A 27,464-nucleotide genomic window follows, 5' to 3' on the forward strand; every position below is an offset into this window, starting at 1 on the left:
TGGCAAAGATTTTTTATTTTATTTTATTTTATTTTTTTCAGGACATTTTATGATTTTTAGGATTTTTTTTCAAGAGTTTTTAGTTCTACAGGTTGGTAGAGCAGAGAATACTGAGTGAAAATTTTATTCAAGTGGATGGTGTTGATCGGTTCACGAAGCTGTTCTCCTTCTGATGTTGAGAGTTGATAAGACTGGTGAAGAAGAGAATACTAAGTGAAAAATTTCTTCAAGTGGATGATGTTGATCGGTTCATGGAGCTGCTCTCCTTCTGATGTTCCAGAGAATACTAAGTGAAAAATTTCTTCAAGTGGATGGTCTTGATCGATTCATGGAGCCAAAGACTGCAGTAACGATGTAGGGACCCAACCAGTTGGGTTCAAACTTCCCTTTGTTGTCTTGAAACTATTGATTTTTAGGACTTTCTCTCAAAACAAGGTCACCAACCTGAAACTCTCATTGTCGAACCTTCTTGTTATATCCTTTTGACATTCTCTTTTGATACACACTCAAATGATCAAAAGCCACTTGTCGACATTCATCCAGCAACTCGAGTTCTTGCAATTTAGATATTCTGTAGTCTTCATCAGTAACGAGACCTTGCAAAGAAACTCTTAGAGATGGTATTTCCACCTCAATAGGTAAGACTGCTTCCGATCCATACACCAAAGAAAAAGGTGTAGCCCCAGTAGGTGTTCTAACACTTGTTCTATAAGCCCATAATGCAAGATTGAGTTGCAGATGCCAATCCCTCCCAGATTTGCTTACTGTTTTGTGTAAGATAGTCAACAAATTTTTGTTAGATGCTTTAGCTTGTCCATTACCTTGAGGGTAATATATGGATGACCAATGCTATTTGATTTTGAATTTTTCACAGAGCTCGTCTAGGTCTTTGTTCTTGAATTGTCCTCCATTGTCAATCAAAATGGATGAAGGTATCCCATACCTGCAGATGATATAGTTAAGGATGAATAGAGCTGCTTGTTTACCGGTTGCTTTGATGAGCAGAACCACTTCTACCCACTTAGTGAAGTACTCAGTGGCAATTATAATAAACTTGTGTCTGTTAGATGATGCAGGATTTATTTGGCCAATGAGATCAAACACCCATTGTTGAGAAGGCCAATGTGTAATGAAGGGTATGAAATCCCTTGCTGGAGCATGTATGAGATTCCCATGTAGCTGACACTTCTCACAAGTTTTAGAAAACTTTATAGCGTCTTTCTCCATGTCTGGCCAGTAGTAGCCAGCCCTTAGTAATTTCCGAGCTAAAGTTAGACCATTTGAATGAGATCCATAAATACCTTCATGGACTTTAGATAATGCGCATTGGGACTCTTCAGTTTCTAGACACCTAAGAAAAGTACTATCCAAACCTCACCTAAATAGATCGTTAGCGATGATGACGTACTGTGAAGCATTTAGGGTTAGGTTCCTTTTCTCATTATGGGTAAGATTCTCAGGGATAATTTGGTCTCGTAGATAAGAGTAAATATGGCTGTAGCGAGATGAGTCATGTCCAATAATAGAACAGACCATCTGGGACTCAGGAGAATCATAGGTAGGGTAATGTAACTCTTCCACCAACAATTCAAAGCAAAAATTAGATTCTTGTAACTTTGGTATAGATGTCAAGGTGGCCATAGCATTTGCTACTGTGTTTGTTGATCTGGGGATCTATTGAAATAATACAAAAGTAAAATATTTCTTGAGATCATCAACCATTCTCTTATAAGGCATCATTTTCTCATCTCGAGTCTGATATGTATCATTGATTTGGTTGATGATTAGCTGAGAATCTCCATAGATGTGTAATTCCACAACCTTCCATTTGATAGCCAACTTGATCCCATTTACCAAAGCTTCATACTCTGCAATGTTGTTTGTGCAAGGGAAGAGAATCTTGTAAGCCTTCAGAATTGAATGTTTTTGAGTAATAAAAAGTATTCTAGCACCAGAACCATGTTGATTGAAAGACCCATCAAAGAACATCTTCCATGATTGTTGAGTAAGGTGCATGATGGATTCATCCAAAAATTCTATATGCAAAGGTTGAGTGTCTTCAAGTGGAGCATCAACAAGTTGATCTGCAATGACCTATCCTTTGATGGCTTTGCATTCTACATATTCAATATCAAACTCTGTAAGAACCATGACCCATTTAGCCAATCTTTCGGTAAGTGTTGCTTTGCTGAGAAGATATTTGAGCGGATCAATCTTAGCTACTAGCTTGATTGAATGTGCTAACATGTATTGTCTCAATTTTTGTGATACAAAGACTAATGCCAAATAGGCTTTTTCTATTATAGTATAGTTCATTTCATAAGACACCAAGGTTCTACTGATATAATATATAGCTCTTTCCTTTTTATTTTCATCCTGTTGTGTTAGAAGTGCCCCTAGTGATGAATGAGTAGCTGATATGTATAGAATCAATGGTTTACCTTGAATTGGTGGCATCAGTATTGGTGGATTAGACAAGTATTATTTGATTCGTTGAAGGTGTTGTTCACATTCTTGGTCCCAGTTGTATGTTACTCCTTTCCTTAATACCTTTGTGAAGGGTTGAGCTTTATCTGCTAGTTGAGAAATAAAGCGTCTAATTGATTGGAGACGTCCTTGTAAACTTCTCATTTGACTAATATTCTTTGGAGGTGGCATTTCCATTATAGCTTGGACCTTCTTAGGATCAACCTCAATTCCTTTCTTTGAAATAATGTAACCAAGTAATCTCCCTGATGTTACTCTAAATGCACACTTTTTAGGATTTAGCCAGAGCTTGAATTTTTCCATTCTATCTAGTATGAGGCCTAGCTCTTGAATAAGTGTGGCTCTCTTCATGGTCTTTACTAAGGTGTCATCAACATAATCTTCCATGTTTTTATGCATCATATCATGAAAGATAGTTATTACTGCTCTTTGGTAAGTTGCTCCTGCATTCTTTAGCCCAAATGGCATGACGTTCCAACAAAAGGTTCCCCATGCATAGGTGAAAGTTGTCTTTTCTTGATCTCTAGGAGCTATTTTGATCTGATTATAACTGGAGAATCCATCCATTAATGAGTACATCTCATATCCAGGAATCATCCTTCGGACAAGCTTTGTTGAGATCTCTGAAGTCTGTGCAAACCCTAATAGATTTGTCTACCTTTGATACAGGTACTATGTTTGAAATCCATTCGGCATAGTCTATAGCTTTGATAAATCTAGCTTTTAGCAATTTTTCTAGCTCAGCCTTAACTAGCAGCGCCACATGAGGGTGAATCTTACGGAGTTTTTTCTTGACTGGTCTAACTCCTGGTGTAATAGAGAGATGGTGCATGATAAGATCGGGATCTAGTCCCGAAATATCAGAGTATGTCCATACAAAGTTGATCTTCTTTTCTGAAAAGAGATTGCTGAAATCCTTTAACTCTTTTGCTGATAGTGATTGAGCTAAATGGATGATATGTGGTGTCTCTTGACTCCCAATATTTACTGGCTGAGTTGGTTCAATCAATATAGAAGATCTTTCCTGGAAGTGACTTGGCAATATATCAAGTATCTCACCTTCAGGTGCCTCAGAGAGGTTTTCACCCTTAGGTACATCCTTTATTTTCTCTATTTTTGATTCTGACACCGCCACAATGTGGTTTTTGCCATCAAATCTTTTATTTTTCTTTTTTTTTATTTTTGCGACTAAGATACTTGATATATGTTTCAGTCATGTTCTCACTTTGTTTGTTGGTGTAAGAGTCCATTGGTTCAACTGCATTCAGGTAGTAGGCTAACGTGTAGTCATTAGCAAAGATAGGTACATTCATAGGTTGGTTTTGGAGACTACAGTCATTTAGTTTAGGATGAACCAAGGATAAAGTTTGAACAGGTTCGAGGGAGTTCACGATATTATCATCATAACTTCGGACCGACAAGTCAAGTTCTAGAAGACTACCTTGCGTAAATGTCTCAAGACTAGGAAGAGTTACGACATGATCATTGAAGTGTATGTTAATATTTAGTTGACCAAATCCAATAGACCTACTTCTAGAACCATTCTCTACGCTAGATTGGACTATATATCGTGGTTCGATAGTAACAAGATCAATAGACAGATTCCTGACATCTGTGACAAAGGAGTCAGAGTTTGATGTTGAATAAGTATTGTCATAAATACGACTGTTGTCAGAGTCATCTGAGTCATAAGAGGAATTTTCTGACTCTTGTTCAAGTGATTGAGTGAATGTATGTATAGTGTCAACACCTACATATTTGATGTTGCAAGTTCCTTCATGATTTGGTTCATTTATCACTTGTATCTGACATACATGTTGACATAACTTTGATGGTTATGTGACTCTCTGTCATCTACTCCATTCAGCTTCCTCTGGACTAATGATTGGTTCTGCTTCTGTAGCTTCCAATTCTTCTTGTGTAGTTCCATACCTGATTTGTTCTGTCCTATTAGAGGGAGATATAGTAGGTGGATAATTTTCTTGTGTTCTTCCTTCTTTCAGCTTTTGTTCATAGTCTTCTTGTCTTTTTAGTCTGATTTCTTCTATCTCCTTTTGCAGCTTTAAGTGCGTCATCTCTTGTGCGGCATCTATGATAGCATTAGATTCTTCTAAGGTTTCCATGGTAGATGTATCTGAGAGATGATCTAGACCCCATTCATACTCGTTCAAGTCAGTTTCTGAATCATCTAATTATTGTCTACCAATATATGTGACTGGAATTTTCAGTGGTGCAAACAATTCTCTGATTCTTTCTACCAATTCTCTCATATCCTTTGGGACTTCTACTCCTTGTAGTGTTGTAGTTGATACCATTGGAACTTGATCACTGGTTGTTTCCTCTCTCTTGATTGCTAGTTCTTCTTGTTCTTTTTCATAGTCTTCTTGAGTCTGTTGAGTGTTTACTTCCTATGTAGTTGAAGGCAGTATCTTTTTCCTCCACTTACACTGATGATGGGAAGTATGTTTCTCGTCAGATGTCTTTCCTGGATTGTATCCCAATCCAACTTTATCACTTGTAGACTTAGTTTGTAGCTGAATAGGTTCAATAATACCTTCTTGATGTTTTCCTAGAGGATCAGTACCTGAATATCCCATGCATTGAATCATTTTATATCCTAGACCATATTGTGTCAGGGAAATCTCACAATGTTGTACTTCCTTGTTTTCACTATCTTCCTTGAAAAGCCATTTTAGAACAACATCCTCTTCTATTTCATCTACAAGGGAACTAGAGGATTGTACAAAGAGACCATCATATATGACATTTGGAGTTGAAGTCTGTGGCTTCATGACCTCTGATGGTTTTTCTGACTGTCTTGGTGATGGAGGGAGAGAGATTAGTGAAAGTATTGGTTCTATCTTGTATCCATCCATGCCAATATTTGTGATTTTCAATTTCTTTTCTAAGTCCTTCATCAAGATTTTTGAACTTTCAGCTATAGAGGCTGCTCTATTGTGAGGCATAAAGGTATCAGCCGTATTTGTCAATGCATTACAGGGGAGTTTGTATCAGCAGGAATATTGACTTCAACTCTGTTATAAGGAAATTTTAAGAACTGATGCTATGTAGATGGAACTTCCTTCATTTTGTTAATCCACGACTTGCCCAGTAAGATGTTGTATGAAAGAGGGAGATCAAGCACCTGAAAAAATAACATCTCTTTCTACAGGTCCTACCCTAATTGGTAATAGTACCAGACCTCTGGAGGTTCTTTCTTCTTCATCATAAGATTTGATTGTTATTTTCTTGGCCAGATCAATGACATTTTTAGAAAAGCCCAGCTGTGTAAGTAGATTATAGGTACAAATATTCAACCTAGCACCTCCATCTATCAAAACACGTTTAACTCGGTGTTTATGGATCATAACTTCAATGTACAATGGCTGGTTATGTGGGTGATTCAATGAGTTGTCATCTTCTTCAGAGAAGGTAAGATAATGAGGTGAAGTCAGGTGACCCACCATAGATTGAAACCGATCGATATCTAAATCTTTTGGGACATTAGTAGTGAGCAACGCTTTGTCCAGGATCTCTTTATGAGCATAAGAGATTTTGAGGAATTCAAAGATGGAGATTTGAGTGTTCATTTTTTTCAATTGTTCGACAATGCTATAACCAGGAGAGAATGATGAAGCCATCTATTTGGATTTATCCATGGTTGTATATGTTTGTGTATTTGAAGAATTTGGTAGGTTTGATGTTGTTTGAGCAAGAGTTGAAGAACTAGCTCCTTGGAGAGTGACTTTCTTTTGAGCGCAGGTCACAACATTTGCATTTTGTGATTCATTTTGTTTATCTTTGATTATGATCACATTGCAATATTTAGGTTGGGAAGACTCAATCATGTTGATCACATTGTCATTGTTGGTATAGGTGTAATTAACTTTGGCACCTCCTTTTGACTTTGAGGAATCACCTTGTTCATAAACAAGTAAGGGATCTTTAAAAGCTTTGTGATCAATATTAGTTGTGTGATTTCCAACAATAATTTTGCTAGCATCGATGAGATCATGAATCTCATGCTTGAGCTTCATGCAGTTGTTTGTGTTATGACCTTTGTTTTGATGGTATTCACAGTATTCGTTCTCTCTCCACCATTTTGGTTTGACTTCAGGATCATATGGCCTAGAATTGTCTCGTAAGGTTATTAGATCATTTGCTAATAAGGTTTTGAAAGTGGATTCATATGATTCTTCTAGAGGAATGAAGTCGCGTTTAGGTTTTGAAAGCCAAGGTTTCTCTTTAAACCACTCTTTTACTTTCTTCAGAGGATTTTCTGTTGCAGTTCAGCTGCTTTGAGTGCTTGTGTGCCACTACCCAGGTTAAATGTCATGGATTTTGATTTTTCTTTAACATTATCTACCACTCCATCATTAACAATGTTTCTGTTGTTGTCTTGGCCATATTTCTAATATTTGTTCTTTTCTTTGGAACTAGAACCTTGTTGTGTTTCTTTCCAAAGTGAGATATCTCCTTTCTTTACAAGAACATCTTCCATTATGAGGGAACTGTCTACCATTTTGTTGAATGAAGGGTATACTTGCATTTGGATATTGTATTTCAATTCAGGGATCAAGTTGTTGACGAAGATATCCATCTTATCAGAATCTGAAATAGGCCATGAATATCTAGAGAACATCTTTCTCCAACATTGGAGGAAAGTGAGAAAGGGCTCTCCTGTTTTCTATTTGGTATTGCAAAGCTCAATCATAGTGACTGGATGATGAATGTTAGAGGAGTATTGTTGTAGAAACAATTGGATTAATTCTTCAAAATTTTTGATTCCCATAGGTAGGCTTGAGAACCATTCCATAGCTTGCCCTCCTAAACTTATCGAGAAAAGGCACATGAGATAGGTTTGTTCGTGCATGAACTCCATACATAAAGCACAAAATTCTTTGACATGGTCTTGAGGATCTGAGTTGCCATCGTATTTGTCAAACTTTAGAATCTCCACTCGTGAAGGAAATGGAAGCATGTAAAGGTTTTTATCAAATGGAAATGGGCATATCATGTCCAGAGAATATTGTTTTGATGATTTATCCTTGTTTTTCAGTTTTGTGATCTTAGTCTGTAATGCTTGTAATCGTTTGTTTACCATTGCTAAGGGTGTCTCTTCCTCTTTAGTGATGAGGACCTCAATGTTATAACCAGTAGGAAGTTTAGCACCTTGATTTGCTAGTTCTAGAAAATAGTCTTCTTTTTCTCTAGCCATGATAACCTTCATCATTTTTCAAAAATCTTTATCCTTTTGACATTTATGAATATCAGTTTCGGTAGGTTCAAAGGCTTCAGATTCGCCTAATGAGGAATCACTATCAGTAGCGTGGATACTGGGATCATCATAAGCATTGTGTTTAGAAGCTCATCTTTCTTGTTTTGTTCCATATATGGTGGAAGACAAGGGTTGATCATAAACTGGTATATCTAATGATGGAGGTTTATTAGTGACAGGGTCCTCTATGTAAAATAGATTATCCTGATATGAAAAGGATGGTCCTTTGCCTCTGTCAGCTTTCTTACGAGAACTTTTGGTTTGAGTAGGCATTTTTATTGACTGATGTGACCTAGAGCTGTTTGTGATGCAAAAGTCAAGATCAAATTTGGAGCTAGTTGTTCGTTTTACGTATTGATTGAGAGAAGAGACTAAGATTTAGTCTAGTTTCAGGAAAGATCTATCATGTGTAAGACGTGATCTAAGTTATGTAGTTTTATTTAAGAGAAGTGACTAAGACTCAGTCTGGTTTCAGGAACGAACTATCCTGTGTAAGATGTTATCTAAGTAACTTAAGTTTGATAAATGGTTGATTGAACTAGCTGAAAGATGATTGACAAAATCATGCAACACCACGACAGAAGTACACTGTTTAGATTTTTTTATGCTCAGGATGATGATAACCAGTTTTATGCTTGCTATAGATTGTTTTTAGGAAATTTTGACTGTTCTGGACTGATAAAATCAGAGATTCGTATGATACGGTTTACAAGACCAGACGACAGTTTGATAGCTTCAGGACTATGAAAACAGTATTTCGTACGAGTTGTTGCCTAGGTTCGTACGACGGGTGGGTATACCTCAGATGACAAACTGATGAATGTGATGCTTTCTTGTACGACATAGGACAAGGGATCAGATGATACTTCCCTAAGCAGGACGACAGTTTATCAGATCTCGTACGACAACTAATGCAAGGTCAGACGACAAACTATAAGGCTTGATGAAATTTCATACGAAAAATAGGTATGTAGCAGGATGATAAATCAGAAGACTCGTACGACAGTTTACTGGACAAAGACAAAATTCTGACAGACAAAGTTTTCAATGATTGACAACGACCAATTTTGAGATGGACTGAGTTTTTTATGGCTGAGATAGACTAGTTTGTGATACGGACAATTTTGATGACTAAGATAGACTGGTTTTTGATACGAACAGAGTTTTGACCACTGAGTTGTTTATTTTATTCTCTAGTTTTGGTATTCTAGTTTCAGTTTCAGGGATGAAAACACAGTAAACATGCAATATGTATAATAACTTCAATCACAACACGCTAACCCTATGGAAATTGGTGAGAGAAGAAAACCTTTGCTTGCAGACTCAGGTACACACCCAATAGCTAATCAAAATACGATCGCTGAGTCTCACGCAATTGATTCTCAACATCATATTAGCCGACTCCAAATGCTAATGGGGGCATGAAATGGCAAGTATCTTGGGAGAGTTACTATCTCTCTTGCACAAAGATTATCCCCCCTTTCGGAGGTGAACCATGTAGCCTCTATCTTATAGTTAGTCAGGAATTTCGTTCGAAATTACCCCTTGAAGTAACGCAAGCATGATTGAGGCCTATAGCCCGACAAGGTACCGAAACAAGCTATAGTCACGTAAATGTGATTGAGACCGCGAGGCCCTACAAAATGCTTGATATGAGAGATCTCAAAGAGAAAACTCAAATAATCCCGTCCTCTGAGACTTTAATCAACCAGAGGCCTATTTATTATAGTGAGTTAGAATGCTCAGGTCCAACTATACTCACTTGGGTCGTTCTCACAGGGTGATTACTTTTTCCCTCTGTGATAGGCCTGCTAAAGGTACACGAATCTCAAATCTAGAAAAAGCCTCAAGGGTCTAGATTTATGATTGTCTACGCAAACAAAAGCATACTCTCCTACCTATTAGAATTTTCTTAAAACATGAAAGACGGATTTGTTCATTAACCAGATAGCAATTTAGGTACCTAAAAAAAATGAATTTAAAGAATACACAATGTTTACTTGATTCTCCTCAGGCAACCTGCAAAGACAACGAATCAGTAGTCATATTGTCTTTGTGCGACAAGCATATTCTTCGACAAGCGTTCTGCAAAAAATGATTAGGCTGTGAAAATTCCCCAGATAGATAAACAACAAGCTAGGGTCAGCGTTAGTATGATCAAAATTGAATAAAGAACCTGAAGAATGAAGTCTGTTTTTAACCCAAAAATACATAATACCGTACGACAATTCTCACCGAGTCACACGATAATCCGTACGAGACCGCATAATATCTGCAGTTTGTTGTTCGGGCATGTGGGAAATCTCGTATGATATTTCACAGGTAACTGTATGGACCAAAATCCAAAAAAAATAAAAAACTGAAAAATAAGAAAAAGAAAAAAGTTAGTCTTTGAGGCCGAAAGATGTAGTCTTCTGTCCCACGGTGGGCACTAGAAATGTGTGTGTGAAAAGTGGAATAAGTATCTGCAAGCTGTAAGATACAACATTCAATTAAGTCATTTCATGTATGGTTAGACAGATATAAGCATGAATAATAAAACCATCGCAAATCGACCAATTGCCTTCTAAAAGATGCGAGTATAGACTTGCTCTCATATTTGTATAAGCAATACCAGTGACTGGACTACACCAAGACGAAGGATTTAATCTATATGAGCATGATATTAAGCTAAATGGGTGCAAGATTATGCTAGATGGATGAATAGTAAGCTATATGAATTCAAGCATTCATAATTGAACTAAATATGCAAAAAACTAAACTAAGATGCAATAATCTCAAAACGCAAGCACAATATCTTCAATGACTCCAGAGCAAAAACTATATAATAACAATAAATCTCCGGGGTGTTTTGAATGAGAGATGAAGGCTGAATTTATAGAGAATCACAAGAGAGACCAACGATCAAGATCGATTAGCAACGAGCGGTTGAGATTATTCAAGAAAAAGCACAATTTAGGATAATTGAAATAATTGAGAGATTAGATTAAGTTAACCTTGAGATAGATTCCAATTATAGTTTGATTGAAATGTACTCAGATTATAAGTTCGAGTTTGCATTGGAGATAAAATTCAATTAATTCCACGCACTTGAGATAAAAATAGGTGATTCCATGCATATTCTTTGATTTATTCAAGAAAAAAGTCTTTTCAATGCAACTGAATTTCTTTTCTCAAAAGCTTTGAGTTCCAATTTTAGAGAATGATTAATAATTCATTTTAATTGTTTTTATGATTTCAAGTTATCTCAATTTAGAAGAAGAAATAATATCTCAAGTTTGATTTCTCTTCAATTCAATTCTTTTATTTTATTTTCAATTTAACTCTTGCTTTGCATATTGATTCCTCTTTTGTAATAAATTAATTCCTTTTTTATGATTAATGGCAAATTTATTAATTAATTAATTATGCTAGGATATTTAATAAATTAAATAGGATAATTGATCAAAATGATTTTCTTATAATGATTTAATTAATTAAATAAATATTTAATTAATATAAAATAATTCACTTGCCATGTGACATTTAATGATTGAAGAATTAATTAATTGTGTGCTCAAAGTTGATTTAATTGCCTTTGGTTAGGACCTTGGTGATGTTGTCGAGATTAGGGGCCCATGGTTTAGGTGACCATTTTTAGGGTATTACATTTAGCACCAAAAACCTGCATGCAACAATGGATTAACACATAAAACCTGCATTGAAATAGATTCATAGAATTATTAGCTTTTGCATGTTCACGTCGAGTTCACCAAGAAATGTAACTAGGAAAATGGGAAAACACATCAAAGCCTAGAGTTATGCAACCACGAAACACAAGAAGCTATGAAATTGATCCTAATACAATCAATAGAGCTATGCAGACAAGATAATCGAACTAAATGCAAACTATTACAAAATATAGATATATCCTCTACATTTCTCCATCGTTTCTCTTTCTCCTTCAAATGTGTTGCGACTATCACCTACAAGGTTGCAAGTGTGATGGAAGCAAGATTGCAAAGCAAAAATGATAGCGTAAGGATATTCAAGATGTGGTTGAAAATCAATGAGAAAAGGGCTCAATTTATAGAAAAAATGAGATTGATTGGATGGTTAATATTGATTTGAGATTGAAAGTAATCAATGGACGAGATTAAATGAGATGACTTGTTAAGTGAGGATAAAAAGGAAATTGCATTTCCAATGTTGAGGAAGAAATAGAAATGAAAAGAGATAAGTGAAAATGAATATTGGTTCATTTTCCTCAAAATATGCCAAAATGAAATAGAGGGAAAAGGCTAGTGGATAATTAGCAAGTTGAAGAGATAAGGGATATAGAAATTAGAAAGTGGAAAAGATAAGTGGGGTCATAAATATATAAATAAAGTTTATTTATTTCACCCACACATAGTAATTAAATCAATTAAAAATTTATTTAATTAGAATAATTTAGAGAAAGGGGATTAAATAATTAATCATGGAAGAATAATTAGCTTAGAATAAAAGGATTAAATAATTAAATGAATTATTTAATCAAAGAGGAATATTTAGGATTAGTCGATTAAGATCAAGATTAATTGATTAAAAAGAGATAATGATTAATATTAATTAAATAATGAAGATTATTTAATTAATGGTTTAGAAGAACAATAATAAACAATTAATAGAAAACTAGAAGAAGAATATTAGTACTAATTAAAAAATGAAAATTATTTAATCAATTTAGATGAAAAAGGTTAGTGAAAAGTGTCGTTGAAGACGACAATTTTTAGTGTCTACACATAATATCATTACTTGCAGACTGCAACACCATTTGATAATTGAAATGAGACACAACACATACATTGTAAACATGTCATCCAAGTTGCAACACTGGAAACATTAATGCAAAGAAATGTAGAGCATTTTTTGGATCACTTCTGACAGAGAACATGACTATCAACCAACAACAATTACTAACTATATTAGCTGTAACACCAAGGACCTAAAAAGATAGGAGTGCAATGTCCACAAAGCATAAACATTATATCCAAGTCCACACTGACCATATCTACAAATGCAGAGGAATGTGGAGAATTCTTTTGGGCACACATCAATACAATATAATTCTTATACCAACTTGCTCCATCAGGCTTCCAAGGACCAAATTGTACCAGAAACAACACCTTCTCATTCAATACATCATCTTCATTATATTTTTAGGCATCTATATTCATCTTAATATCTTAATCTATTTGAACATCAACATATCATCATTGCCATCAACATTATCAACAGTGTTAATACAACCAACTCAGTGCAAACATTAGACACCTAGGAGGTGGACATCCACAAACCAACTACAACCGATATCCATTTGTTCCTCTCATCGTCTCTTCCTCAATGATCTACTCAACTATACATACATATATTCATGTCAAACACAAAACTTCTACCAACTGTACTCTACTCAACCAATCATCATATCATCGATGATCTCAACAATCAAGGACAACATGCATTATCAGACATCAAGTTGACATCAATGACAACACATGTTTCCAATAATACCAATGTTAGGTGGAGATATAAAAGTATCACCTAGCATTATCTTCACAACATGCAACACCACCATTGAATCAGTCCTAAACACCTTGTTTGGTTTGAGATTCTACACTCTCCCCATGAAAGTGATATGGCTTTTCTTTGCCTAAAGACAAATTGTTGTATCCATGTTGACTACTATGAAATAAGGTCCAAACCCCCAATCTATAACTTTACTCCTCTCATTACTAGATAGTGGTGCAAACTCATAATTTTCATGACTATTAAATACACAACATACAAGAACGACAACATGCAAGAATGCCATTGAATCTAGTCCTAAACGCCTTGTTTAGTTTGAGCTTTGATACTCTCCCATGAAAGTGATATGACTTTTCTTTGTCTAAAGGAAAAATTTTGTATCCATGTCGACTACTATAGAATAAGGTAAAAACCCTTATTCTACAACTTTATGCCTCTCATTACCAAATAAGGGTGTAGACTCATAATTTTCTTGACTATTAAGTACAAGATAAAAAATCTAATGTATGATGAAATTCAAGTCAAAGTATGAAATAATAAAATTTAAACCAACGAATAGAGCAATGGTGGGAGATCAAGGGCTATATATCCTACCACACATTAGTTGACTTTGCAATAATTAGGTCTCTATCTATTTTGATTGTCTTGTTAGCCACACCATTATCATTGCAATAAATGTGCCCCACATTGAGGTTTTCAATAGTGTCCAAAGCTTGCCCACACTTATTAAATACATTATTAGTTCCTCCCAAAGGCAGGATTAATTATGCATCCATTAGATGCAATTTAGTTTTTTAGTTGACCAATAGCACAAGAGAATTAAAAAAAGGTTATGTGCAGTTCTATAGTTCTAATATTTGTACATATTTTAATGATTTAAAAACAAACTTCTTTATTTTCCTATTGCCTTGTTTTCCTAACGGTTATTACAAAATTTTTAGAAAAGAAACTTATGTTTTTAGTTGACTAATAGCATAAAAGAATTAAAAAAAGGTGGTGTGCAATAAAAAATATAAGAAGATATGCATAAATCTTATCTTCTTGGATACAACAAAAACACTAATCTAGAAAAATCTCATTTTATTCAATGCAAGCAAGTACACATGTAGATAGACCCAATCGAATTCACACATATGTTTAACAATGTTGACAAATGTAGACAAAACTAATCACATTCAATACACAATATAAGTCATATATTTTGACCTTATTGTATGTGTATCGTATACTCTACTAAAAGCATATATAATGTCAACAAATTTGAAAGATATTGCTAGATATTCTATTAAATATGAGTATGATTGAAGTGATATTAAAATCATATATGTTTCGTGATTTTTTAATTACTTTTCATGCATTTAGTTTCTTGACTCAAATGTCAACAATATTAAATGCTTGAATAACATTAGTTTATCAGTATTGGTTACTATGCATCCATTGAATACAATTTAGTTTTTCAATAGACTAATAGTATGATAGAATTAAAAAAGGTGATGTGCAAATCTATAGTTCTAAAATTTGGACATATTTTAATGATTTTAAAAAAACACTTACTTCTTTTCCTATTGGCTTTTTTTCTAACTGTCATTGCAAAATTTATTTAATTATTCCTTTCTTTGAAGAAATTAATATTTTCAATTTTCTTGCATTTATTTTATTCTTTTTCTATTAAATCTTAAATATAATCCAAATCATTAATACACCCAACTCTTAAAGGACCTAGATTGCCGTTTATTACACCATCAAAGTTCATCTTGTAGTTGAAGGACATTTGGTTTAATGAAAACGTCTATATAGTAGGCATCTAAATGGTGTTGAGTTAAAATCTTCTACAATATGAGAACAAATAAAAATTTATCTTGTGTCATTCCTTCTTCGAATGGATCTACCTTATCTCTACCTTATGATCACAAGTAGAGATAACCTTAGCTTCCCATGAATGAATAAATTTCTTATTATTAATATATCATATCACCTATTATTATCATCACACATGATTTACTTTCTCTTTTCATAATCTTCATTAATCAAATTTTTTACTTCGTTATCCCTTTAATTTCATTATATGCTCTTTTATTTGAAATTTCCTTTAAGTATATGATCATCTTTTATACTTCATTGAAACCCCTTTTATTTCCTCAATATGTTCTTTCATTTGAAATTTTCTTTAAATATATGATCTTCTATTTCAAATATCATTTACCCTCCTTTATTTTTTTATTAACTTTTTTAACATGATCTTTAATTTCTAATATTCTTAGCCTCCTTCATTTTTCATTATTTATATTTATTTTTGGAGTTTCTTTTGTCAATATTTATACACCTTCATGTAATACATACATACATGTGTACACACACACACACACACACACACACACACACACACACACACACACAAAATGACATATATGTCATTATATATTATAGATATAAAAATGTATATTTTATATAACACTTTGTATATATATACATGTCATTATATATATGTCACTTTGTATATATAAATATTTATGTCATATTATATATGTCACTTTATATATATAGGGCATATAAAATGATGACATATATGTATATTTCATTTTGTATATATTATGACATATATAAAAATATTTATGTCATATTATATATATGTCACTTTGTGTGTGTATATGACACATATATGCAAAAAATATTTATATTAGAAGTATGAGAACGACATGAAATTATACCCAACCCCTTAGGGAGAGGTACAAGCCAATCATTATTTGGTGATTCCCTATCATCCTCCAACATCTCTTGAAGCTTCCATCATGGTGAATAAGTGTTTATCAAAGCTTGATCTTTGTTGATTTATCCTTAAATTTGCAGATCTGGAACTTCGCATAAGGTAGGGCTTTCACATCATAATGATATTATAAAGTTGCACCTTCGATTGATACCACAAATGAGGAAATCAACTTGCTTATATATGAAATCCTAACTTTAAATTGATAAAATTGACTTAGAATTAAATTATTTTTTCACATTGAAGATAGTTTCAAAAATGGCAAGACTAGCATATTATCGTCTCAAAATTTTGACCAAAAGGCATTGGACATTGTTCGCCGATTGTCAATGTTTGGACAAAATAGGCCTAAATTTTTAGGGTTGTGAGATAATAGGATCTTGATTCCAAAACTATAATGTATATGAAAAGTTATAATATCTAAGATGGGGAAAAGTTGTTTTGAAGTTTTAAATATGATAAGACATAATGAATTAAAATGGTAAAAGCTAAAGGGCACACCCAAAATCAAGGGCCTAAATAAGAGTGTGATGAGACTTAAATTAAGAAAGGAATAATGTTCTTGAATGAATCATTAATTAAATGCATAGAAAGGTCCTATGATGCATAGAAGGATGAGGCACACTAAAATGAGTACTAAGAGAGTGTGAAATTGGACACCCTAATCAAAGGTGTACAATTAATGACACTACAAGAAACAACAAAGCAAAGGTGTTGACCCTTTCAACAAAACAATCAGAAGGCAGCTTAAGCAAGCTATTGACAGCACATTAACAATATTTTAACAGTAAATCAGTCACCAATATCATAAACAATCTATATAATAATAAACCAACAACAATAAATTTTTTAAGTTTGTGAAACTGAATGACCAAAAGACTCAAAAAACAACAACCATGGGCTAAGTAAAGATGCCACCCTAGTCCTCAGTAAGAAACTTAAACAAATCCTTGTAAATTATGTCCTTGTTTATGTTGATTAATAACATAATATTCTATTTTTTAACAATAATTAGTAATTTGGATTACATTTCATTGTTTACAACTATTACAATTTTATTATTTAATAACTATACATTTCATTTATATGTATTATTTTAAATTTTAAATCATAATTATTCTTTTAACAAATAATTATATATGTACAATAGGTATTTTATTTTATAATTGCAACTTATAAATTTCTTGCCACTTTTTTTTTTGGGGTTAATCAATGAAACTAGCTTTAAGGAGCCATACCCTTATATATTGATTTCAAATTTCAAAGTTTCTATGATTTGGTTGCTCCACAAGAGGGTCGTTTTATTACCAAAACTAATAGTTAAAGTATTGGACTACTAATAGTATACAAAATAAGACATAACTACCATATTACATTCTAGTTCTATTCTTAAAATTGAAGAGTTTCTTTAACTTTCTCTACCCCACCATCTTCACAATCCACACTCTTAGACATCAGAGTAAAAGACCGTACTATTTTAGACACCAACTACAATTTTCAAAAAAATGATATCCTAATAATAGATAGTCTCATCTTCTCCCAATACTCAAATTATAAAGAATACCCATGACCCATAAAAATGTAAATTGGTTTGTGACCAATTTTATAGCCCTCCTCTACATATCTTTTTACCACCACACCACTTAACTTGCATAAACATTTACCTCTTTTGATTACCCTACATATAAGAGCACCATTACTAACATAAAATATATATCCATGTTTATGTTTACTTGATACCAATGTGAGGTGGAGAGAAAAGTGTGACCTAGCACTAGCTTCACATCATGCAACACCACTATTGAATTAGTCCTAAACACCTAAAACACCTTGTTTAGTCTAGCTTTGACACTATCACCATGAAAGTGATACATATGGCTTTTCTGTGCCTAAAGGCAAATTGTTGCATCCATGTCGATATGGAATATGATCAAAACCCCCAGGGTATAACTTTATACCTTGATTGGTAGTTAAGGGTGCAACTCAAAATTTTCTAAACTATTAAAAACAAGTGAAATCATCTCATGGATGATGGAATTCGAATCAAAGTATGAAATAATAGAATATTTTAAACCAACGAAGAGAGCAAAAGGATAGGAGATCGAGAGCTATATTATATATATATATACCTTACCACACATTAGTTAATAACTAGACAATAATTTGATTTTTATTCAATTTCAATTGCCTCATTTAGCATTGCAATAAACGTGTCCCACGTTCAAGTTTTCAGTAGTGTCCAAAGCCTGCTGACTTCGGAGATAATTTATGGTTATGAGCGATTTTCAATATGCAATTTCTTAACTTTCAAATTTCTCCATATTGGAAATCTGCTCTATTGTTTGCTGATTATCAATTGTTGAAATCGCTATCTTTTTGTCGTATCTTATAATACATCCAATCTTAAAAGGACCTAGATTGTCTTTTATCACATTATCAAAGTTTATTTCGTGGTTCAAAGAGATTTAGTTTCTAAATGACATTTAGTTCAAATCTTCTACAATACGAAAAAAATAATTCGTCTTATGTCATTTCTTCTTTTGGGTGATCTACCTTCTCTCTACCTTACAAAAGACATTTGGTTTAATGGCATGGTAGACATCTAAATGTTGTTGAGTTCAAATCTTCTACAATACAAAAAAAAATAACAATTCATCTTGTACCATTCCTTCTTCAAAGTGATCTACCTTATCTCTACCTTATGATCACATGTAGAGATAACCTTAGTTTCCCATGAATGAAGAAGTTTCTTATTATTAGCATATCATATCACCCAGTGTTATCATCACAAATCATTTACATTCTCTTTTCACAATCTTCATTAATCAAATTTTTTATATCTTCAACTTTTTTACTTCACTACCTCCTCAATATGTTCTTTTATTTGAATTTTCCTTTAAATACATGATCTTCTACTTCAAATATCATTAACCCTGCTATGTTTTTTTTGTTTTTTCTTAACTTTTTAATATGATCTTTTATTTCCAATATTCTTAACCCTCTTCATTTAACTATTTTTATTTATTTTTGGAGTTTCTTTTATAAAAACTTGATACACCTTCGTGTAACACATACATACATACATACATACATACATACATACATACATACATACATACATACATACATGCATGCATACATACATATGTGTATATGCATATACATACATAAATACACACATACATATTTGCACACACAATGACACATATCTCATTATATATTTAGACATAAAAAGTTATATTATTTTATATAAAACATTTTTTGTATGTATACATGTCACTATATGTATGTCACTTTGTGTATATAAATTTTATGTAATATTATATATGTCACATTATCTATACAAGACATACAAAGTGATGGCATGTTTGTATATGTCAATTTATATTTATTATGACACAAATACAAATATTTATGTCATACACATACAAATATTGATTTCATTTTATGATAAAATGACATAAATATTTGTATGTGTTACAAATAGTTATGTAATTTTATGGTAAAATGACATAAATATTTGTATGTGTTACAAATAGTTATGTAATTTTATGGTAAAATGACATAAATATTTGTATACATGTCATAACATATACAAATATGTCATCGCTTTGTATACCTTGTATATATAAAGTGACATATATAATATGACATAAATATTTATATATTATATTGATGTAAAGGGGTATGGAGGTGTATCAACTTACCAAGACTTTGGTTTCAAACTTAAACACAAACCTACACATGAGAGTATTCATCCCAACGTTCTCTACTCAAGGCTGTGTCTTCCAACATGACAATTTGAGACAACAATGCAATAGTCCATAGCAAGGGTAAGGGCAGGAATCTGAGGGTGTTCACAAACCCAAATGCCCTCGAACCAACCCAAATTATCATTGACACAAACCCTTTTAGGCCATTCTACACCATTGGCTTCCTAGAGGAGACTAGGTCCTTGTAGCCCTACTCAAAGAGAATTTTGACCATAAATTTTAAAATATTGATCTTGGACAAAAACTAGAACCATTTGCAGATACCCTTTTGGATGGCACCCAACATATATCAAAATCACATGATGTTGTTTTGTATCTAAGTGACCAAAACTTGACTGCAATAGTCCTCTAGGTGCATAATTAGGTCTCCGGTTGCACTATAGGCATATCAAGGACACCTTACTAACTTGCAAAACCAACATGAAATGCAAGGAAATGTCCAACATGGATGGATTCAATAGGTTTTAGGTTCTCTTCACTTGTTTTGGCACCAAAACCCCAAATTCTTGTTCCAACCTTGTCCAACCGGCTTAACACATAGGGATGTTAAGCCCTCGAGCCTTCAAATCACCCTCCGAACTCCTCCTCTACAAAAACTGATAAAAAACCTTCTGGAGCACTATTACACCTACCATTTCACCAAGTCTTCAGTCAAGTCGTTGATGGAATGGTTAGATATACATTATTCTTTCTCAAAACCCCAAATAATAGGGTTTCAGACCAGTTTTCACAAAAACATTTGTAAAGTGGTCAAAACTTAATGAAATCAAGAAAAAATAGTCTCAAATGAAAGGTGACTTAGATACATTTCCAATGAATCCACTCTCATTTGCCAGAACGTCAAAACAAGGGAGTTATGAAGGAAAGTGCAACACTATAGCATGAATTTGTAGAGAAAAAGTCTTAAAAATTCATTCATTTGATGAGATCTCCATCCTTAACACTTGATGGGTCTATTTAAACTCAAACCCAATGGCTCTAACCATATTTTGAATTGGTTAACTGTTTAACTACCCTTTGGTGTTTATTTTGCTTGTGAGCTTTAAAAACTTGTCAGCAACTTTTACATTTTTTCCTCAACTTGTACAAATGACTCAAATATCCCCCAAAAACCTTGCAAACATGTCAAATAAGACATAAAATCACCAAATACATCATTTCCACTCCCTTACCACACATTGGGAGGTGTTGACCAACTTTGACCCACCTAGGACCTCTAAGTCAAATAACTCCTATGACCCTAAAGGCCTTACAAAGAGGTACAAATTGATTACAAATACTTGGAAATAACTCAAAATGGCCAATGGGCCTCATTACAACTTGAATCCACACTAAAACAAGAAAACCAAACAAAAGCCTTCATTGAGGCAACATAGGGACCCCAGGTGCTCCTGCACCATATACATTGGTGTCTGATGAGATTTTATTTATGGATGATGTTATATCAATTGATATCACAAAATGTATGTACAAATATTTCTCATATAAAAATGTGTATCTATAGCTACAACAATATGTAGTGTATACACAATATCTAGGGTAAAAACATGTAATGCTTATAAGTACCTTTGAATAATTTGTTAGATTGCAAGGTTTATGCTCTCTTAGGTTCTAAACTCTTAGAAGAAACAACTTGATAGCTTTGAGTAAAAGGATCAAAGACATCATGTAATCATGCAATGGACCTACAATGATGTTACAAATAGACAATGCAAAAGTAGATTTTACTTTTAATCTCTTTGATTTAGATGTTCTTCTCATATTCCAACATATCTTAAATGAGTGATTGAGTATCTCTAAATACAATAACAAAGTACACAAATTAACCTAGCACATGCTAAGTCATCAACCAAGTACATGAATTAACCTAAAACATGTTAAGTCATCTCACAACAAGTGTAGTTGACGATGTATGAATTTGAATTTTGAGTTTTGAAAGTGAAGGTATCAAATATGTGATTCTAGAAGTGACTGAGATCAAAAGTCTTCACTTGTGAATTCAATTAAAGATGATAAAACATGTTTTCAAGTAAAAAATAATGATATGCAATTAAAATATACAATACTAAAAACTAATTTTACATATAAGTATAACATATATAAATTAATTATTATAGTTTTTTTTTTATTACCCAGTGGTATCCCCAACCCATTGGTATGCCACTTAGATTTGCAACTCAGCGTAGCGATCTCAACTACCATTGCCCTAGTCTTACTTTTTTGCCAAGTTTTCGAGGAGGAGGAGGCAAGACTAGTCCACTGGAAGTGGCGACCTGCCCTGAATGAACTAGGCACCATTTAACCCAAAGTAGAGAGAATCGATCTCATGACCAATATGGGAAGAACCCAAAGCCCTTAACCAACTACATTGCCCCTCCAGGCTTAAATTATTACATTTAAACATTAATAAAAAAATTTAAAACATTAAAAATTAAAAGGTGTTTAATACATATTCACACATGTCAATTTATATATGAAAATATTTGTCATATATATACATATACATATAGTGATGACATCTATGTATACATCAATTTGGTAGATTGCAAAGTTTATGCTCTCTTAGATTCTAAACTCTTATAGAAGAAACAACTTTATGATTTTGAGTAAAAGGAAAAAGGACATCATAGAATCATGGAATGGATGTAGAATAATGTCACAAATAGACAATGTAAAAACATATTTTTACTTTTGATCTCTTTTTTTAGGATATTCTTCTCATATTCCTACATACTTCAAATGAGTGGTTGCATACATTTAAATACAATAACCAAATACACAAATTTAGCTAACACATGCAAAGTCTTCTTGCAAGAGTTAGTGAAATAGTTGACAAAGTAGAAATTCAAATTTTAAATTTTAAAACTGAAGATATCACATATGTGATTCTAGAAGTGACTTAATTCAAGTCCCCACTTTCAAATTTAATGTAAGATGATATGAATGAACACAAATTGAAAAACAAATAATACAATCAAAATATATAAATACTATAAATCAATTATACATACAAATATAACACAAGTAAATTAAATATTACATTTAAACATTAATACAAAATCCAAAACATTAAAATAAAATCTCTGTTATACCTTTAAATCAAAGGACTGGATTTATACACAAATTATAAATCAAAGTGCTTGCTTAGTACAAAAATTATAAATCAAAGGGCTGGATTAGTATACAAATTTCATTCACAATTTTGGTTGAAGGAAAACCAAGATGACTTATTGTTTTGCTTTATCAACTAACTACCAACTGAAAAGGGCGAAAACACAAACGATATTTTAGTGGAGGCCCACTTTAGCGCAAATAAAAATAAGCAAAACGTGGCCCCTAACTGTGACCGCACGTAGTTATGATAATAGTGGTAGGTGAAGTCTCGGTACGTTATTTTGGCAGAATTATCCACACAGCTACAAAATCGCTCAACAAATGACTCCCATGGAGTCGAATCTAAATCTGACCTTGACCTAACATTAAACACGACGAACAATTAGTCTTTTTTTAATTGAATCAATGCGAAAAAAATAATAGGCAGTACACAGACACACCATCGTTGACTTGAACCAAAATTATGAAATGCCCACATGAGAAATACATTCACTTGGACAATTATGCAACAGGAGCTGCATCGGCTGCGCTGTGCTCCATGCCTCCTGATCGCATCAAGGTAACTGGTTTATATCTAAGAATCAATGGCTAATTTCATTTGATCAAGTCTGGCCTTGTTTATATTGTATTACTTTCAGCTTGGCTTTACATTCAAATTGTGTGTGATTTTTGAGGTATATGTATGAGTTTGAGATTTCTTTATATCTAGTGTGTTTGAGATTTTTTTGATAGCTATTGTGTTTGAGATTTTTTTGACAGCCAAGTACAATTGCTATTTTGAATTGTTGTATACCTCTCTGTGGCTGATTTTATTGAGTACCCAATTTGTTATTTCCCTTAGAAGAGCTCAATTTTTCCATCATAGTTTTCTGGTCATTTTTCTTCCTTAATTTTTCGTTTTAAAAATGCCCATTTAGTCTTCTGAATACTTTCCGTACGTGTAGAGTTATTATAAGCTTTGTGCGGCCAAGCGCCCATTTGGGTTGTAGGCATCACAGGCATTTTCATTTTGGTCAGCCTGCAATTGTTGCCCAGGCCTGAGAACAATTTTCTGGTCACACTCTCCGTTGTGTAGTTTTCTAGTTGATAGCATGACACTTCTCTGATGGATTTCTTGATCAAACAAGAGAAATTAAAAATTAAAATTCTAGTCAAATGGTGTATCGAGTCCTGACATTCACAGTGTTAGTTCGGGAATTTGGTATAAGTCAATCATCGAATTGGGTTGGGTTAGTTATGAATAAGTGTTGCATATTTGGTCAGATACAAAATTTTGTATGGTGTTCAATAATTTGCTACATCCTCTGTGCTCAGAGATTGTGACGTGCTCATTTTCCATGAATTATATGATATTCAGGTTACCATCGATCATTTAAAAAACTGATGCACTTGTTTGTGGATATTTGTCTTGCACAGCCTTGGAGTCTTAAACCCATTTGTCCTGGATTTGATATGACATTTCATCATCTACACTGATTTTGTGAAGATAATAATTGATTTAGACAACCCATCAGCTAATTTGAGAACATAATTTATAGAAAGGCTTGCTCTTCTATTGCTGAATACATTGTGAAGATGAGCAATACAAGAGTAAGGCAGCCCCAGGTACTGTCAGTGCCTAGACCTGATTCTATGCCTTGTAACACGCTAAAGAATGGATTCAAATCTCCTGTTTCTGTTGAAACAAATCCTTTGAACCCTGAAAGTTCCATAGAGTTTGATATATTGGTGGGTGCATCATCTATGGCACGCTTTGGTATGGATATAGGTGGGACACTATGCAAAGTTGTCTATTTTGAGCCTGCTAGACCATCTGAAGACGAACATTTAGAGCCAGTATCATGTAAAGGTGCGGGGATCCACAAGAAAATTGTTGTTTCTGGTGCTGAACCTATTGCAGAAACTGATATACAGAATAGTGTGCATTTTGAAATGATGTCTGGTTCAGGCAAATTACCGGACCAGCTGAGAAATTCAGATCAACATAGTAACTCTGAGGGTGGAATGCAAGGATGTATCAATATTGATGGTATTAGGACTTCTTTAGCTACAGCGAATGGAGAATTTCCAAAGGAAGGGGAACGTTCCATTAGCCATCCAGAAAGTAATGTTCGCAAGATATGGCTATCCAGCCATGTGCCTGTTGATTTGCCAGCTCGTGGAACTCTTCATTTCAAATGTTTTGGTGAGTTTTCGTGTTGCCTGCTAATGATTTCTTTTCTGTCTTACCAAGCTTTGTTGTCTATTATGAGTCCAGATAATTTCTGAAGAGTAGAATCAACATATTTTTGTCTCTTGTTTAATGGTTACCATATTAAATTGTATAACTTACTATTATTTTTCATAGAAATGACATGAAAGATGAGTTTAATTACTCATAATTTGATGCTTAAATGAAATACGTGTGTTTTCAACACTCTTCAAGATTTATTATTGAAAATTATGCTGATCTGTATCTCTAGATTCCGAAGAAACATAGAAAACTAGCGAGGAAGCCAACCTTCAAGATATAATAACATGTGCTTGTAAGAATATGTGATTGCAAGCTAATGAAGGTCCAGATTATCTGTGGAGGATCCTTTAAAGGTATTATTTACCTGTCCCACTACTCTTTTTCAAAAAGGAAACAAAAAATATGGTGGATCTGGCTGTTAGGAGGAAGCTCCAACTCATGAGCCACTGCACAAATATGTTGAACTATTTTGTAAGGACTGTAGAAGGGGTCTTTGAGTTTTTTAGTTCCACCCTTTTTAAAAGAAGACTTCCCATACAATTGCATTTGAAGCAAAACCATGTCTTCTACTTCACAATGTCTTTCTGTTTGATGCCTAACAGCATAAATTTTTGCTGATTTTGGGCATGCTGAAGCGGATCGCATGGACCTATCAAACCTCTCTACTTTGATCAATGAAGTCTCCTGCTGCAGGTGCTTGTGTCTTTGGAAGTATTAGTTTAGTGAAAGTTGGAGCATCATATCCCTACAATTCCTTAAAAGGGGATAACTCAATACAACCACCGCATCACTCAACCCATTTGTTCATTATCTCTGTCTGGTTGTTGGTTTGGAGATGATAATTGGTGCTAAGTGTCAACTATATCCCTATCAGTTTGAATAACTCTTGCCAAAAGACACTAATGAAATGTGCATCCTTATGGTTGACTAGAGTATGGGCTAGTCCATGAAAACAAAAGATCTCCTTGATGAAGATTTCTGCTACCTATGGAGCTGTGAACTCACTGGCAATGGAGATGAAGTGTGCAAACTTTGTCAAACGATCAACTACAAAGATACAATCCCCCCCAGACACTTGAAAGAAGCTTCTAATGAAGTCCATTGACATGGATTCCCATTTTTTGGGGCAATGGGAAGGGGCTGAAGCAAATCTGCCCGGTATGTGATTCCATGTTTCATCTTTTGACCCATTTCACACTCTTGTGCATGTTGCAATATGCCCCTCTTTAGGCCCTTCCAAGCATAACTACTCCAAACATGCTTATAAGTTTTGAAAAGTCCAGTGTGACCAACAAGTGGAGAATTATGGAAACGTTGGTATAAATTTTTGTTTCAGCTTGGATCTTGGCAGCACAATTTTTTTGTCCTTGTACAAGACAATACCATGCTTTACCTCATACCTCTCATTCCTATCTGAAGCAGCAATAGTACCCTCAATCAGCTCTATAGCTAGTGGATATTTGGTGTACTCAACCAACAACTCTTCCTTACAATCAAATTTCACTAAAGAATTGGTTAATAGTTCAGGTCTCTTGGTGAGTGCATCTGTGACCCTGTTGTTCTTTCTCTTGACATATTCAATGTCAAAATCACAGGCCTGCAATTTGCTCAAGCATTTTTGTTGTTGTCATTGAATGTACACCGTGATAAGAAAAATCTCAATTTGCTTGATTTGTATGAAGTTTGAACTGCAAATTGTTCACAAACTAGATATTATCTGAATTTAGCTAGTGCATGCATGAATACCAACATTTTATTATCATATATAGAGAAATTAAGTTCTATCTCTATCAATTTCCGACTCTTGAATTGTAATGTCCCCTAATTGGGGTATACCTGATTTTTGCCCGAAGTAACAAGGCCGCAACAGAATTTGTTTACAAATAGTATTCTATAATGAAAACATATGATAGCTATTGAACCTTTAAAGTAAATAAGCAATTAAATTAAGTAACGTCTCATATGTGGATCTAATTTATAGGTTTATTTCCAATAATCAACCATAGTAGGGGTTGAAGAGGAGAGCACAATAGGGTGCCTAGAACATTCGCTACAACTAAGCCCAAGGATGTGATATAACACCCCTTGGCCCACAAGTGGCAGGAGCTCTCATCCATCCAACATGGGGTGGCCTGCTTAGAAGGGGAGCCTGTCTCTGCCCTCCTTACTCGTGTCTCCTTACTAACCAATAGATGATTGCTTCTATTCTTTAGTTCACTTCTAGCAACCAACCATTGTAGAGATTGGAGAGGAAAGCACAATAGGATG

At 33.8% G+C, this 27,464-nt stretch overlaps 1 protein-coding gene across 1 annotated transcript in view; it reads left to right on the forward strand.

Annotated features, from left to right (window-relative positions):
* Positions 1-23,217: 23,217 nt before the first annotated feature.
* LOC131032407 (pantothenate kinase CAB1) overlaps positions 23,218-27,464 on the forward strand; it is a 66,468-nt gene continuing 62,221 nt past the window's right edge. Inside the window, exons 1-2 of the mRNA XM_057963372.2 lie at positions 23,218-23,522; positions 24,380-25,148. Of these exons, the coding sequence (XP_057819355.1) occupies positions 24,539-25,148 (610 nt within the window). The 5' untranslated portion in view covers positions 23,218-23,522; positions 24,380-24,538. The remainder of the gene's footprint in view (positions 23,523-24,379; positions 25,149-27,464) is intronic.

The sequence above is a fragment of the Cryptomeria japonica genome, chromosome 8 (genome assembly GCF_030272615.1).
Source record: "Cryptomeria japonica chromosome 8, Sugi_1.0, whole genome shotgun sequence".
In the NCBI taxonomy this organism is placed as follows: domain Eukaryota; kingdom Viridiplantae; phylum Streptophyta; class Pinopsida; order Cupressales; family Cupressaceae; genus Cryptomeria; species Cryptomeria japonica.